The 17,988-nt window shown below is 42.4% G+C and overlaps 1 protein-coding gene across 1 annotated transcript in view; it reads right to left on the reverse strand.

Annotated features, from left to right (window-relative positions):
• Nucleotides 1-12,092, reverse strand: part of aebp1b (AE binding protein 1b) — a 25,655-nt gene extending 13,563 nt beyond the window's left edge. The window contains exons 1-8 of the mRNA XM_062999445.1: nucleotides 11,884-12,092; nucleotides 8,373-8,447; nucleotides 8,076-8,285; nucleotides 3,073-3,345; nucleotides 2,862-2,963; nucleotides 2,682-2,774; nucleotides 1,536-1,616; nucleotides 647-706 (exon numbers count right to left, since the gene is read on the reverse strand). Coding sequence (XP_062855515.1) covers nucleotides 647-706; nucleotides 1,536-1,616; nucleotides 2,682-2,774; nucleotides 2,862-2,963; nucleotides 3,073-3,345; nucleotides 8,076-8,285; nucleotides 8,373-8,447; nucleotides 11,884-12,028 — 1,039 coding nt within the window. The 5' untranslated portion in view covers nucleotides 12,029-12,092. The remainder of the gene's footprint in view (nucleotides 1-646; nucleotides 707-1,535; nucleotides 1,617-2,681; nucleotides 2,775-2,861; nucleotides 2,964-3,072; nucleotides 3,346-8,075; nucleotides 8,286-8,372; nucleotides 8,448-11,883) is intronic.
• Between the last annotated feature and the right edge of the window lie 5,896 nt (nucleotides 12,093-17,988).

Below are 17,988 nucleotides of genomic sequence, written 5' to 3' on the forward strand. Positions count from 1 at the left end.
GAGCTCAGGCAGTCGTGAAGTACCCACAGGCAGCGGTCAGAGGAGGGATGAGCCACCAACCGCTGACAGGTTGTTGGGCGGCCAAGACTCATTGATCCCAGAGGACATGAATCCTGTGAAGTCTGGTTCGGACCAACACAAGATCCACACTGATGTCGTGAAAGTGTCACAACACACAACACATAGAACCCTTCTGTGCCAGTAAAAGTGCCCGTGCGACTCCTGTCCCGCTTCAAAAACACCTACAATGTGATGATCCACCTCACATCATACAGAAGACCAGCTGGTACCAGATACTACTGGTCACCAAAATGTAAATAGAAAAGTGGATTCTTAGTCTTCATGTTTTGGTTTAATTTCTTTATATCGTTTTGAATCTTTCTTGAAGGACTGAAGATTTGCGACCCCCGGCTCCACCGGACATGAAAGCAGTAATTAAACCCAGAAGTAAATGAGAGACGTCGCTAATGAAAGTGAACTTGAATTCAAGCAGAAGATAAAAAAAAACACGTTGTTGTTTGGGGTTTTTTTGCTTTGAAATTTGGTACCATGGCTTTAAAATCCCACATTAAAAACAAAGGACTTTTGTTCTCGTAAGATCAGAAGGTGTTTGTAGTAGCGAGTATAAAGCTGATGGTTTATTTACCGTGGCCGTAGTCGTACTCCTCATACCACTTGTTTTCATAGGTTGGAACTGCGGGTTCCTCTGTAACATCAAGAAAATAAAAAGCAGAGTTATTTTCCCTTTCTGATTTTCCAGTCATGTGTTTAGAGAAGAACTTGAGAAGCGTCAGAAGTTTCTTATGGCTCGTGAAGTGGATGCTTGTGCTGCTGTGCTACTGATGTCTCTGCCAGCCACACCGAGCAGTTCTCACTTTAATGTAGTGTTTAAAAACAAGCTCATAAAAGGAGTTTATTACAGACAATGTTTAAAAAATTAAGGAACATATTAATTTAGGAGGAACTTAAACACACCCTGTTTGAAGGTTGGACAGTAAACTCAGTCGTGGCGTCTTCAACCACATAAAATTGTCACCACATCTCATTTTTTAGTTTCTCAAAGACCTTAGTGAGCTTCTGACTCTGTGTTAGTTCTGATTCTCTAATAATATGTGTAAAAATTAATCCATTATACCTTAATATCTGTATCAGATTTGCATTTAAGACAAAATTTTAAATGCACTTCTAAGAAATATTTAAGGCATGTTAAGGACGCTTTAATCCAAAGCCACGTACAAGTGTGACTGAATACAAGGCAAACACTTGTTACTTGGCATTAGTGGGGCTTAAACCAGCGACCTTCCATTCAACAGTCAGAAGTGACCTGCTCCTGAGCCGCTGTGCCCCCACCTGGAGCAAGAACAAACCTACCTAGTCCTGTGTCAGTGGTGTAAATAATGTGATGTCTGAGAAAGCTAGTGTTGTATCCCTCCCTCGCACAGAGCAGCTTCCAACCCCAGATGATGGTGATATAAGGGTTCAAATGTATGATCTTGAGAGGATCAGGAGGATTTAGGAGGATTAGACAGAATTACCTGTAATAGTGTAACTCCAGTCAGCATCAGTAGGGCTGATCTCTTTACCGTCAGGCAGTGGAACTTTCTCCGCCAATTCATCTGTTAGTAAAGGAGACAAAGCTCTTTAAAGCTCACACTCTTGGTCAGTTCCAGTCTTTACTGCTCTGACTCTTGGTCAGTACCAGTGTTTAGGTCTCTGACTCTTGGTCAGTACCAGTGTTTAGGTCTCTGACTCTTGGTTAGTCTCTGGATTTAGGGCTCACACTCTTGGTTAATCACAGTCTTTTTAAAGCTCTGACTCCTGGTTAGTCTTAGTGTTTGTAGCTCTGACTCTTATTTATTCCAAGCCTTAAGGGTTGGTTAGTCTCAGTCTTTAGAGATCTAAATCTTGGTTAAACTCTGCATTTAGAGTTCTGCATATTGGTTAGTTCCAGTGTTTATGGTTCTAATCTTTGGTTAGTCTCAGTCTTTAAGACTCTGAATCTTGGTTAGTTCCAGTCTTTAGAGCTCTGACTCTTGGTTAGTTCCAGTCTTTAGAGCTCTGACTGTTGGCTAGTCTCTGCATTTGAAGTTCTGCATCTTGGTTAGTACTAATGTTTGTCATTTTAATCTTTAGTTAGTCCCAGTCTTTAGGGCTCTTACTCCGGCTTAGTCTCAATCTCTAGGGCTCAGACTCTTGGTTAGTCTCTGAGTTTAGGGCTCTGACTCCTGGTTAGTTCCAGTCATTAGGGTTGTGAATCCTGGTTAGTCCCATTCTTTGGGGCTTTAACTCTTGATTAGTCCCAGTCTTTAGGGTTCTCTAACTCTAACTCTTGGTTAGTCTCTAAGTTTAGGGCTCTGACTCTTGGTTAGTCCCTAGATTTAAGACTCTGAGTCTTGGTTAGTTCCAGTCTTTAGTGCTCTGGCTATCAGTTAATCCCAGTTTTATGGATTTGCTTATTTGTTGGTTCTAGTCTGACTCTTGACTCTTTGTTAGTCTCTGGATTTAGGACTCTGACCCTCATTAATTCCCAATCTTAAGGGCTCTGACTCTTAGTTAAATCCAGTCTTTTGGCCTCTGACTCTTGATAGGTCTTTAACACTCTGGTTAGTTTTTTTGTTTGTTTTTTTTAAAGCAGAATTGTATTTAAAATTAAATAGCTAAATAATTCTGTTTATACTTACAATACGCATCCCAGTAATCATCTTTTTCCTTGTCTTTGCCGTCAGTAACTGGGACTGTGGGTACTGGGTCATCAACCTTCCAGAAGTCGTCATCTTTTTAGAAATAAAGACAATGAGAAAGTAAAAGCCATAAAACATGTGCTTCATTTATTCTCCGTTAATGTCAGACAGGTATCGTACCTGTGTCGGGATATGGCTGCTCATATTCATCTATCGGGAGGTCTGTGGAAGGGTCTGTAGGTCTCTGTTCTGGTAAATCTACAGCTGCTGTGGTTTGGTACTCTGTGTAAAAAATACAGGGTAGAAATAAGTCGAGCTAACACATAAAAGAGATGGTTATTATTATTATCATTATTATTATTATTATTATTATTTAAAGCTGTTCTCTAACCTTCGTCCCAGTAGTCGTCTGAGAACGAATCCACATACTCATACTCATTTACAGAAGACGTAGTGGGTGGTAGAGTGGTGGTGGTTGTTGTGGTGGTGGGTGGTAAAGTGGTGGTGGGTGGTAAAGTGGTGGTGATCTCTTTATTCTTCTTTCCTTTCTTCTTCTTGTCTGTTTTGGGTTTCTTGGTGGCTTTTATGGCCTTCGGTTTGGGTTCCTTCGGTGGTTTGGGTTCCTTTGGCTTTTTTTCCTTCTTTTCTCTGCGAACTCTCTTCACTGGGTAGAAGTAAGAGAAAATAATTGAAATTGAAACACAGAAGTATGTGAAAGCAGCTGAAAATTCATGGGTTTTGTTCTTTTCTTTTGTTCACATTTATTGTCAGAATGTGCATTAAATTATTATATAACATTTGGTAGTTTTACAGTAAGGGAAGCCACCTTACCAACAATTCAATTCTTTAAAAACAGTGCCATGGTCAACTGGAAATGCTGTATTTTGTGAATATTGTGAATTGCAAATGTCTAGGAGCAACAACAGCTCAGCCGTAAAGCCACACACATATACACTAATCAGCCATAACATTAAAACCACCTCCTTGTTTCCACACTCACTGTCCATTTTATCAGCTCCACTTACCATATAGAAGCACTTTGTAGTTCTACAATTACTGACTGTAGTCCATCTGTTTCTCTGCATGCTTTGTTAGCCTCCTTTCACGCTGTTCTTCAATGGTCAGGACCCCCACAGGACCACCACAGAGCAGGTATTATTTGGGTGGTGGATCATTCTCAGCACTGCAGTGACACTGACATGGTGGTGTTGTGTTAGTGTGTGTTGTGCTGGTATGAGTCAATCAGACACAGCAGCGCTGCTGGAGTTTTTAAACACCTCACTGTCACTGCTGGACTGAGATGAGCAATAGATGAGCGATCATCTCTGACTTTACATCTACAAGGTGGACCAACTAGGTAGGAGTGTCTAATAGAGTGGACAGTGAGTGGACACGGTGTTTAAATATTCCAGCAGCGCTGCTGTGTCTGATCCACTCATACCAGCACAACACACACTAACACACCACCACCATGTCAGTGTCACTGCAGTGCTGAGAATGATCCACCACCTAAATAATACCTGCTCTGTGGTGGTCCTGTGGGGGTCCTGACCATTGAAGAACAGCATGAAAGGGGGCTAACAAAGCATGCAGAGAAACAGATGGACTACAGTCAGTAATTGTAGAACTACAAAGTGCTTCTATATGATAAGTGGAGCTAATAAAATGGACAGTGAGTGTAGAAACAAGGAGGTGGTTTTAATGTTTTGGCTGATCGGTGTATATCGGTTACAGCACTCATTACTGAGTTCCAAACTGAATCTGTTAAGCAGGAGCTTCTTGGTTTGGAGTTCAACACTCCTCAGACACACATGAAATCATCGGGTAAAGTGATGCACAGCACACCGATGTTGGACTCTGGAGCAGTCAAAACACTTTTCTGTAGTCTGACATGTATTTAAGCGTGTCCATCTGTGGAAGACGGGCGATTGTGAGGAAAATCCCAACAGTTATATTTTAAATTCTGGTGTAAAGCTTCCCAGATGAGTGGCAGCTGGTATTAATGCTGGACAGATACAAGTTTCCTGAAATGTTACAGTGATTTAGGGTTGAACAGGAAGCTTCTGCTGAATCCCATGAGAGGAATCAGTGAGGATGATTTATTCAGGTCTGACCTGTAAAAATTTCACTGTCCTGCTCGATGAATCAAACTCGAGTGAGCAGAAATAATTGAGAACGCAAAGTTCCGTTCTGCACGAGGAGCAGTGACTACATTTTAAACCCAGCCAGTCTGGAAACCAGTCCAGTCCAGTCCAGTTCAGAAAGATTCCTTTTCCTCATGCTGGACTTCACTACTGGCGTCTGGTGCCAATAATGTTTTTTTTTTTCCGGCTGCTCCTGTATTCAGGGGTCGACACAGCGGGTCATTCTGGTATGCATACCTGAACTGGCACAGGTTTATCCAGCATAAACAATAAAAAATCTGACGTGTGCCAGGATTTTAGAAACACAAACCAAATATTCAGCACACTGTACTCGAGGTTATTTGCATTTCAGATTTAAAAAGACAGAAAATAGCTTGTAAAAATAGATTAATAGTTTTTTGTTTCTTTTTTAATTGTATATTTGTTTTTAAATTCACCAGAGCCACGCCTCATGTCTGAAGTTTGGTTTTCACTCTTAGTTTTCACTCTTAGTTTTCACTCTTAGTTTTTAAGGCTTATGCAGTAAACAAGAAAGCATTGTACTACATCTGCATCACACCTAGGTTAAATGCAAAATTTACAGCCTTGAAGCTTCCATAAACAAATGTTAAAATGGAAACACACAAGAGCAACCACAGCTCAGCAATAAAACCACGCAAACACTAACTGCCAAGTTTCAAACTACCTCAGGAAGCAGCCTCCATACATGAACTGCTCATGGATTAGGGTTCTATGACTGAGCAGCCCCACACGGAAATGTAATATATGACATATATGTCCTTACATCAATAATGGTTTTATCATATCTGTTATCTGTAAGGTGATATATTATTATGACATCCATGTATCCTGTGGATCTATGTAGATGTAAGTTTATAACATATATGAAATACCCATAATAAAAGTGTGTATGCACATATATTAAACATATCTATAGAATTCATTTTTATATAGTATTATATGTTGTATCCATATATATACAGTGTATCACAGAAGTGAGTACACCCCTCACATTTCTGCAGATATTTAAGTATATCTTTTCATGGGACAACACTGACAAAATGACACTTTGACACAATGAAAAGTAGTCTGTGTGCAGCTTATATAACAGTGTAAATTTATTCTTCCCTCAAAATAACTCAATATACAGCCATTAATGTCTAAACCACCGGCAACAAAAGTGAGTACACCCCTAAGAGACTACACCCCTAAATGTCCAAATTGAGCACTGCTTGTCATTTTCCCTCCAAAATGTCATGTGATTTGTTAGTGTTACTAGGTCTCAGGTGTGCATAGGGAGCAGGTGTGTTCAATTTAGTAGTACAGCTCTCACACTCTCTCATACTGGTCACTGAAAGTTCCAACATGGCACCTCATGGCAAAGAACTCTCTGAGGATCTTAAAAGACGAATTGTTGCGCTACATGAAGATGGCCAAGGCTTCAAGAAGATTGCCAACACCCTGAAACTGAGCTGCAGCACAGTGGCCAAGATCATCCAGCGTTTTAAAAGAGCAGGGTCCACTCAGAACAGACCTCGCGTTGGTCGTCCAAAGAAGCTGAGTGCACGTGCTCAGCGTCACATCCAACTGCTGTCTTTGAAAGATAGGCGCAGGAGTGCTGTCAGCATTGCTGCAGAGATTGAAAAGGTGGGGGGTCAGCCTGTCAGTGCTCAGACCATACGCCGCACACTACATCAAATTGGTCTGCATGGCTGTCACCCCAGAAAGAAGCCTCTTCTGAAGTCTCTACACAAGAAAGCCCTCAAACAGTTTGCTGAAGACATGTCAACAAAGGACATGGATTACTGGAACCATGTCCTATGGTCTGATGAGACCAAGATTAATTTGTTTGGTTCAGATGGTCTCAAGCATGTGTGGCGGCAATCAGGTGAGGAGTACAAAGATAAGTGTGTCATGCCTACAGTCAAGCATGGTGGTGGGAATGCCATGGTTTGGGGCTGCATGAGTGCAGCAGGTGTTGGGGAGTTACATTTCATTGAGGGACACATGAACTCCAATATGTACTGTGAAATACTGAAGCAGAGCATGATCCCCTCCCTCCGGAATCTGGGTCGCAGGGCAGTGTTCCAGCATGATAATGACCCCAAACACACCTCTAAGACGACCACTGCTTTATTGAAGAGGCTGAGGGTAAAGGTGATGGACTGGCCAAGCATGTCTCCAGACCTAAACCCAATAGAACATCTTTGGGGCATCCTCAAGCGGAAGGTGGAGGAGCGCAAAGTCTCGAATATCCGCCAGCTCCGTGATGTCATCATGGAGGAGTGGAAAAGCATTCCAGTGGCAACCTGTGAAGCTCTGGTAAACTCCATGCCCAGGAGAGTTAAGGCAGTTCTGGGAAATAATGGTGGCCACACAAAATATTGACACTTCAGCAACTTTCACTAAGGGGTGTACTCACTTTTGTTGCCGGTGGTTTAGACATTAATGGCTGTATATTGAGTTATTTTGAGGGAAGAATAAATTTACACTGTTATATAAGCTGCACACAGACTACTTTTCATTGTGTCAAAGTGTCATTTTGTCAGTGTTGTCCCATGAAAAAATATACTTAAATATCTGCAGAAATGTGAGGGGTGTACTCACTTCTGTGATACACTGTATATATATATATATGTTTCTGAGTATAAATAATTATATATGTTACATACAAAAGCATACATATTTCTATAGGCCACAGATATATGTCAATATATAAAATTGCTCCAATTTCCAATAGGTTTATTATATAATTTGCACAAATTTGGGCATATATTTTATGTATATGTACATGTATACATGTATATATGTATTACATTTGCGTATGGGGCTGAACGCACGTTTTATATCACCCTGTGCAATCCTAAGCAAGAGCTGGAGTGGTCTAAAGCAACCAACATTGGACTCTGGATTTGACAGATGCCAGGAGAAGACTGTCTGCTTGAAAGCATAATGCTAACTGTAAATTTTACAAATGGAGAAGTGACGATTTGGTGCTTTTTTATAGCACACAGTGACAGAACAATGAGCGAACACCCTTTCATTTCAGCATCCAAAACCTCTGAAGTGAGCTCCATATAGAAAAGCATCAATGAGTTTAATGTGGAGCTTTACTGGACGTCACAAATCCCTGATCCCAACCCTTGACAACACCTCTGGGATGAATTGGAATGCTGAGCGTGACCTCACTTCTGACCTTGGGTCTGAATACTGAACCGTCCATGCAGAGTGTGTTTAGATTTGAACTTACAGCCGACCTGCAGGTTGATCTCAGCCTGTGCAGCGGCGTGTTTGTTCTCGGCTCTGCACGTGTAAATCCCGGCGTCCTCGAGCGTGGCCGAGCGAACGGTGAGCGAGCAGCTCGACTCGTCACGTCTCTGAGCTTTGACGTTTTCCTGGTTGTCTCCGATCCTCTCTCCGTTAGGGCCAAACCACTTGATATCATCCACTGTTCCACTCACTGGAAGAGAAATTAACACTTGAATGAGGATTTTTGAGGAAACATTTGAGGAAGCATGACAATATTTTCAGTTTGTTACAGTCTCACCTGTACAGACGAACTCCTGGCTACGTCCGGCCCTGATCTGTCCGTGTGAGGGGGTTATCACCACCTGTATGGGTCCTGGGAAGGAGAAAAGGACGACAGTGTTTATGCTGGTTTTGTAAGCTTACAGTCATGTGTCCACATACTTTTGGCCGCAGAGTGCATCTTAAACCTGCCCAGTCTGTGTAGCATCTGTAAATGCACTCAGCCTCATTTATTTAGACGTGTGAGTAATTAATGCTCAGTAAAACCTCGTCCCTCCTGCAGGACTCGTTACTCCGAGGTTTAAACAGACGATCAGGAACCACAGAGAGACTCGCATGGAAAATTCATCTGGTTTGTTGTGTTCTTTTAAACCCAAGTCCTCCCTCCACCATATTTACAGAGCAATAATCAGTTCCACTCACTCACAAACCCTGTGTCCCAATAATTATATCAGCCCACACTGGAAACATACGGAAAGTTTCATTTTCCACTGCTGATGCAGCTCGGTGTGCGAGGATTTGCTTTTCACATCAGATCATATTCAGAGAGAGCTATGTAGACAAAAGTATTGGGACACCCAATATATGTTTTAGCCATAACACTTGTTAACAGGAAATTATATGCTTCCAACTTTGCAGCAATAGTTTAGGGAAGGTCATGTGTACAGAGTCTGGACCTCAGATCACATAGTGGTCACTTTAAGAAGGTCCAAAAGCTCATGATCAGGTGTCCAAATACACAAATAAAATAAACAAACAAACGTCTAGTAAACGTCTGAGGCGATCTGTATTATTTATATGGTTTTGGAATGAGCTGCCCGACTAACTCATGGTCAGGTGTCCACATACGTTTGGAAATACAGTGTATGTGTGTAAAAAGTAGGATTTATTCTACTGTAAAAGTCCCTAAAAAGACATTTGAGTGCTTTACACCATGTGGTTTTTATCCATTTTTGCTCTGGTTTCCATCACATCAGCCCAAGCTCCTCTGCCAGCAGGTCCAGTGAGTTCATTTTTCCTGGATCTGTGGAATAAACTGGAACTCCTTTGTGAGATAAACGCTGATAATGTTCTTCCAGAGTGCCTCCTTTTACAGCAAATGAATCAGATAGAATAAGAGAGGCATATTTATTAATCCTGAAGGAAAGCAGAAACTAGAACCTACTAGAACCTCAAGACTACAACAGAAGCTTCGGACAGTTCTGGAAAATTGAATATGTAGTGTTGTTGCCTTTTTATTTCTTTAATGACTGGTGGATCAGTGGTTAAAGTACTGAAGAAGACTGGACAGCTGAAGGTAAAATACCACCACCAATAACACAAGGTCCTTAACTCCTTCAGCTCCTTTAACTGTGTCACATTTGTACATCACTTTGGTCTTTTAGAAGGAACCATGAATCAAAAACTTGGTTAAAATGATCTGAAAATGCCTTGTTAATGTAATAATTTAGAAACAAATTGCCAGGCCGCTCAGGTGGCGAAGCGGTAAAAACACACGCTGGAACCAGAGCTGGGATCTCAAATACATCGTATCGAATCTCGGCTCTGCCTGCCGGCTAAGGCTGAGCGGCCACATGAACAACGATTGGCCTGTTGTTCAGATATGGGCGGGACTAAGTCGGATGGGGTCTCTCTCCCATGACTGGTGCATTTACGATCTCTGCTGGCTGATTGATGGCGCCTGCACAGAGATGAGAAGAGAGTGCTCTCAGGGTGTGTCTCTCCGTACACAACGCTGAGCTGCACTGCACTCATTAAAGTGTAGGTAAAAAGATGCATACGGCTGCTGCCCACGTGTCGGTATGGGCGTGGGTTAGCTTCGTTCTCCTCAATCAGAGTGTGGATCAGCATTGGTGGAGAGGTAGCATGACGCAATCTGGCAATTGGACGCGCTAAAAAGGGAGAAAATGCATAAAAAAAGAAAGAAAATATAGAAATGAATTGCCAGACCTCAAAACCTGGCAACCTGGCCATGACTGGACTGGGTACAAAAAGGGTAAAAACATGTAAAGACACAAAAGAAATAAACAAAATAATGTAAGATAATTAAATCCTTCTGCCGAGGTTGAGTCAGTAAATATTTCCGGACCCTCTGAGACATTTTTCCACTGTCGAGACGTTTCGATGTGCCACTAGAATGACTCACTGGTTAACAGGACTGCAAAACACTAGAATAACTGTCTGTCTCCAAAATGCTTCAGGCCGTCAAATATTCAACATCTGGACTGGATTTAGGACGTTTTTTCACCTCTGTGGGTTCAATAACCTTAACATTTCTCCTGCTAACAGGTGCAGTATGTCGGTGTATCTGGACCCGTGAACCTGTTTACCTCATTTACAGACAGTTAGATCAATACTTTACTGTCCCAGAGCTTCAGCAGCAGCCAAATCATGCCTGCACGTTTCTTTTTATATATAAGGCATCAGAATAAATAAAATCCCACATATGGAAGTTACAGTGAGCAGAAGAAACCGACCAATCCAAGCTGCATATACCTCATTTCTTCCAAGACTAATAAAACCACTACATCTTCTACAACTTCTTACAAACGCTGGGAATGGAGCATCACGAAGCAGCTGAACACGCTCGTCGGAGAGCACTAACTCGTACTGTGTACACAGTAATGATGGAAGAACGTCTGCAAACCTTCTGTTATTGTCTTGATTTGGTTTGATCCAATTCAAAGCGACAGCAGATCAGATTAGCCTGAAAACAAACGTCTAATTTCCTTGTACTGTACTTCATATTATTAAGACGTCCATAAAAACATGGATTAACATGGAGTCCTGACCTCAACCCAACCTCTGTCCCAACTTTTTTTGCAACATGTTGCAGCCATCGAATAAATAATAAAGAATAAAGTTCAGGTTTGTGTTCTGTGTCACGAGGTGAATGAAGTGTCGCTAATATGGACAAAAGTATTGGGACTGTCACTGTCCCCAGCTACAACAATTGCTAACATGTGAAATAAATCAGTGATATAAAGGAAATGATGTGCTTCTAACTATGCAGCAACAGTTTAGGGAAGGCTCTCTCCTGTTTCAGCAGGACTGTACACCTGTGCATATAGTAAGCTTTATAAGGACATGAAGAAAAGCACAGAGCCCTGACCTCAGCATGAGTGCCTAGCTATACAAATACTGTCATTTCATCACTAAATGGACACAAATTTCCACAGACATACTGTAAAGTCTTGCGAGAAGCCTTCTCAGAAGAGCGGCTGTTGTTCTAGCTGGAAAGATCTCACAGAGGTCGCTCTATTTAATACCATTCGTTTTTGAAATGGGACGTCCGACAAGCTCATGGTCAGGTGTCCAAATACTTTTGGCCATTTCATGTGTAGTTAACTGTAAGTATCGTGCTCCACACTTACTACAAAATCTTTATATAATTCATATTTTACTTTACAATATTTCTCTAGGCTTGATGTAGAGAAGAGATCAAGAGAGGAGAAATCTGACGACCCTGGAGGCCGCGACTACACACAGCTCCACTTCATGACCGTTATGAATTTAGCTCTGCACGTTACCTGCTTCAGCTCTGCTCTTCTTCTCCTGCTCATCCAGCTGTGTTCCTCCCTTCACCGTTCCTGCGAGAGCCCAGATGTGGAGCAGCAGCAGCAGACCGAGCAGGGAGGTCCGAGAGCGAGGGGTCTGTGATGGGTGTGGAGCCATGGCGCTCCTGTAACCACGCTGCCGAAGCTCTCCACAACCACACTGCAGATGGAGGAGGAATGGAAAGAGGAGACTGGAAAGAGAAAGCATGAAGGGCTGCGATAATGTAGGAGGAGAACGAGGGGCGGCTGGAGGAGGGTCCCGGACAGAGAGAGAGGGAGACAGAGGGGTTGGGTTTGGACTTCCTGCGCCTCTGTTGTTCATTATCCAGACAGACAGGTGAATAAACAGAACGTCAGGTTTTACTCCCAGACGTCTACAGACAGAAATACGTCCACAGATCTGGAGCTACACACTCAGGGAGGAAAGCTTGTGAATTTATGGTGATGTTTCCAGAAATTAAGGCCCATTTCTTCTCTAATATTCTCTGTATAAACAACAGCACCAGTTCTGTCAGGTAAGGGTCCCACCAGGGCCCAGACGTCCACCAACTGGTTCTCCATCAGCTGGTTTTGGTGCTGATCTTGGTGTTCCAGTGTTTTCACAGGCAATCAGAGCTGCAGAGCTTTTTTATACTATAATTTGATCTAAATTTAGTCATAGCCATTTCTTACCTGTTAGGTAAATGTGCCATGACAGGTACCAGTTTGAGACAGTAAGAGCAAGCACACATTTTCTCCCAGAGTCACATGAAACTGCTGCATTATTTTATATCTGCTGCTTTTGTAGCGTCATCACAAGGCTGAACACACTTAGAGGAGAGCCCTAACTCTCATACAATAACAACTCTTCAGCCATGCTTTCAGCACAGGCGCCTCTATCTGCTAACCAGGGTCCTTACACAGCGTTTGAAGACCCCACCCACTTAGTCCGGTCATCCCACCCAGCAGACACGGTGGCCAAATAGTGTCTGCTGCAGGCACTGCTAATTGTGCCCACTAGATGGCGCCCAGTCGACCGGTGGCAGAGCTAAGATTTAAACAGAGGTGTTCAGAATCTCGACGCTGGTGTGCTAGCGGAATATCCCGCTGCGCCAGCCGAGCGCCTCACCAACTTTTTAATGCCAGCAGCAAAAAAATTTGTTGGTTGAGCTTGTAGCCACTGATGCGCCGCTGCTTTCACATCATCATCACATGAAAATCTTCTTTCCCTTAAAGCTTCTTTGATCGTCTACAAAGGTGGAAATCAGATGGAGCGAAATCCGGACTATAAGCGTCTCTCAGTCTCTCAGACACGACCGATTACTCCTCCTCCTCCACTTATAACCAACATATAAACCAAAGTGAGGAAACTTTTGGAAGATCCCTCATACTGTCTTTATATTTATTAAGACGTCTGTAAAAACATGGACTGATTAAGGAACTCCAGTGTCTGATTTATTCTTGGAGTATTTTTCCACTCTCTACAGAAGAGTCTCTTCTCAGGTTGAGGTCGGACAACTGGCAGGAGGTCATGAGATCTCAATTCACCCAAACGCTGCCATGTTACCCCACTGCTGTGCCCTCTCCATCATCATCAAGCACTCAGCTAATCGGGTTCTATTCCTTGTTTCCTTCCAAGCACAAGTCTGGCTGGTCCTACACGCTCTGCTCGTGCTGGACCTATTGTGCTGCTTTATCCTCTCCTCGGTGCGCGGGGTTAAATTTTGGCTCTGGTGGTTAGAAAGTGAAGATAAAATGAGGAAGAGATCATGTGGACCAGATCAAAGAAAAGAGGAAAATGAAGAAAAAACTAAAAAAGTGGAAGGAACGGGTTTCTATCAGGAGGTTCTAAGGGCTCGAATGGAGGAAGGAACCAAATTTTACACCCCTCAGAGATACACCCCTCACTTTAGTGTTTAATCAGTCTCTTTTTTATAAGAGTTAGATTAAGAACTGAGCAATAATAAAGATATTAAACAAATGGGGGTAAAAGCAAGACAAAAAAGGAAAAAATAAAAAAAAAGAAATAAAGACAATCAAGAAAAACTCAAATAAAAGCAAAAAAACAAAGAAAAATACATTGTAAAGAAAGAAAGAAGTGACGAGTCTCTCTCTGATGTTACTGTACTTACTGGAAACCACAGAGGAGCTGCTGTGTTTTATTTCTCTTAAGGTAGAACCAGTGGTATTAGAAAAGAAGACAAGGAGAAATTAGATGCAGTGTTGTATTTCTCTTAAGGTGGAACCAGTAACATTTTATTTCTCTTAAGGTGGAACCAGTTAAATTAGGATAGAGGATGAAAAAAAGAAAGATGAGGAATTAGATGCAGTGTTGTATTTATCTAAAGGTGGAACCAGTTGAATTAGGATAGAGGAGGAACCAGATGAATCAGCTGCAGTGTTTTATTGCTCTTAAGGTGGAACCAGTAACATTAGGATAGAGGATGAAGAGGAATCAGCTACTGTGTTTTATTGCTCTTAAGGTGGAACCAGTAACATTAGGATAGAAGATGAAGAGGAATCAGCTACTGTCTTTTATTGCTCTTAAGGTGGAACCAGTGAAGTTGGGATGCAGAAGAATGCTGGGTTTGGAAGTACCAGTACAGTTTCTATAGACTATCCACACATCTGGCTCTGAGCTGCCTGATCACATACAGCTGTGCCAACCTGGCACACCCCTCAAGAGCATTTCTGCACTCATGAATAAGTGTGTGTGTGTGTGAGAGTATGTGTTTATATGAGTATCTCTGTGTAAGCGAGTGTGTATATGTGTATGAGTTTGGGTATCTGAATTTGGAGGCCGAGTGTGTTCGCCATGGCCGTGTGAGGTAACTGTAGGACCCCTGAGCAATGACTCTGTACATGACTCAACAGCTCAGTGCAGATAAACCAGTCATGCAAAAGTTTGTACACCCCCTGCTTGCTCAATTTCCATGTTTTGTCACTTTTAAAAGAAACAAACTGTGTTTAATACATTTATAAGAATATAATTTATTTATTTAAGGAAAAAAGCTATACACCACCAACATTACTGGTGTAAAACTGATTAGAAATCTCACTTCAATCTGTGTTTGTAGTTCAGACGTGTTTAACAAGCTTAGATTGTTCCTTTACTTTTGAGGGGCACATTAATTTAGATCCATCGCCCTCTAGTGGCACCAGATACACACGCACCAAACATCCCCAGTCACCAATAGACCCATTCTTCCAACTAGCACTGCTTTCTCTCTCTTTTTCGGGCCCCCTTCACAATTATTCACACCCCTGTTAAAGATGTTTATAAAAATGGTTCTTAATGTCGTGCTGAAACAGTACAGGGCCTTCCCTAAACTTCTGAAAGTGGAAGCACATAATTTCCTTATATAATCGATTTTTTCACACCTATTAGCAACTGTTGTGGCACATGAATTCAATATTTAAAAGGAGTGTCCCAATACCTTTTGTCCATACAGTGTTTACTCACTCACTTTCTTAACCGCTTATCCAATCAGAGTTGCGGTTTGCTGGAGCCTATCCCAGCTTTTCAATGGGCGCAAGGCACACAGTAACACCCTGGACAGGGCACCAGTCCATCGCAGGGCACACACACACACACACACCCATTCACCTATAGGGCAATTCAGTGTCTCCAGTTGCAACCCGACTGCATGTTTTTGGACTGTGGGAGGAAACCGGAGCTCCCGGAGGAAACCCACGCGGACACGGGGAGAACATGCAAACTCCACACAGAAAGGACCCGGACCGCCCCGCCTGGGGATCGAAACCCAGGTGACAGTGCTACCCACCGAGCCCCCCAAAATAAAGAGGTCACACAGAATCTTCAAACACTCGACTGCTTGTGTTGTTATTGAATTGTTTTTATTATTCTGTGCACGAAAACATCACTGTACATCAAATATCTACTGAAATAAAATCTATATAAAAGAATCGAACATAAACGTGAATATAGTGCAAGAGCTTTTCATTCTGAATATCTAATCCATCCAGGAGGATTCCGATTCACTCTGTTGGGGATGAGATTTCAAATTTCGGATTTCAAACTGGCATTGATCCTAAGAGTGTGATGATAATCAAATACACAGTATCATGTGCACCACAAACCGTGTGGTCTTCATTATGAATGAAGCATTAGATGCACTATTATCGTGTCTTTCAACTATTATTTTAGATTTTGGTTTTTATTCAACTTTTATCACTTTATCAGACTGTGAGAGTCACTGTTAGGGCAGTGGTAGTTAAGCGTGAAGGGTACTGGACTAGTAATCTAAAGGCTGCCGAATCAAAGCCCCACCACGACACTATTGGACTCCTGAGCAAGACCCATAACCCTTGATTAATTGCATTGTATTCAATTATAATCATAAGTTGCTTTGGAACAACAATATTTTGCCAAATTCCACATGTTGACCCCCTCCGATCTGGCCTTTCCTTTATCAGCAGGCGCCTGACCAGAGACTCAAACCCGGGTCTCCACAATAGTGTAAATAGAAACGTGTCCAGCTGTGGTAATTCAGCCCAAGAAGGTTCATTAACGACCTCAGCATGCTGATATATAATATCAGCAGGTGCTTGATCGGTCTTCTGCTCGTCCAGCACAAGAAACCGCTTCATGAAAGCATTTCTAACAATTTAGGTGCGATACGCTGAACTCTGCACCCCTGATCGTACCTGAAAAAGTCCGGTGAGAAAGTGATTAGGATTAAAAAGTAACACGCCACTTCGAGCGGAGCTGCATACACGATTTATAATGTGTCTTATGCATAAGAATGAACAAATAAACAAATAGACAGAGCTCTGTTCATATAGAACAGTGTCGGATAAAGATTAGAGACGCACCCTGGCTAACAGCAGCGTGGTGCTGCACTGACTTGGCTCGTTTCTGGATTGTTATGTCAGGTTAAAAGTCATTTTACTTCCATTGATTGGCTAAACGCAGGAACTTTTGCTCTAGGATCCGTCGTGGCACAAACGTCACAGTGCACCGCATGAATCCAACAGAGCTCTATAATAAAATAAAGACTGAAAAGCACAAACCGAATGTGCTTCAATTAATGTTTTCAAATAACTGATTCGTTAAGGTGCTCGGGTGGCGCTGCCATCCAGGGATCCACATCCAGTCATCCACATAAACACATGACTTGGTGTGTCTGGGGGGCGGGGGTGGCTGACTGGGATCGGTATCGCATATGGAGAGTAATGCACTGCTCTCCGTTATACATCTTCTCTGTGCAGTGCCTCGATCAGCCAGCAGAGGCCGCAACTGCAGCAGCAATGAGGATCCGCAATAGCACGTCTACAAGCTGAGATTCGATCTTAAGATCTCAGCATTAGCCACCTCAAGTCGTGGCAATAAGCAACCCAGAAATCCACAAGTATAGCACAGCCGCTCTGTGCTGCGTCCTGAAGAGTCGGTGCTTTACACCAACACACTGTTGACTTAAAAGAGCAGAGCTGCTAAGCTGGCAGTGAATTAAAAATGTGCTGCCGATTCCCAGTCAAGATCTTCTCAGTTAGATCTTGCTAAACACTAAACGTATAAAACTTTGTAGACATGCCGGACCTAATTTGGTCCCTCAAGCTGAATTTCCAACCTAAAATTCTTTCCTAAAGCTGCTAATCCAGAATGAATTCCTAAATTAGGTCCGTATTTAACACAAACCGCACAATCATAACCACAGCACGTACATCCAGCGCTCGGCGTTAGTGCTATATCAGTCAGGAACAGTTGCATTAACGACGGTCGGTGTTTGCCCCGGCCAGACGACTTCGAACAAGAAAACGAAAACAACAAAACGACTAAATACTGGATCCTACATCACTAGCACTAATCGTCATGCTAGCAACATGAGCTGCAAAAAAAATTACGCTTGACCAGAACTGGACGGAGGAAACCAGTCGGCTGTTGGTTAGCTGTTCGGATTGATCCGACGTGGCTCGAGACACGAACTGCTCTGAAGAAATGAGCTTAACGGTACCTGGTAATCTCACATGAGATTGAGATGAATTAAACTACATATCCCATAATGCATTGCAAATCCATGCTCTATATTGCTTTCTGTACTCTTTTAGTGTTCTGTGATTATTGTACATGATGCAGTC

The sequence above is a fragment of the Trichomycterus rosablanca genome, chromosome 7 (genome assembly GCF_030014385.1).
Source record: "Trichomycterus rosablanca isolate fTriRos1 chromosome 7, fTriRos1.hap1, whole genome shotgun sequence".
NCBI lineage: Eukaryota > Metazoa > Chordata > Actinopteri > Siluriformes > Trichomycteridae > Trichomycterus > Trichomycterus rosablanca.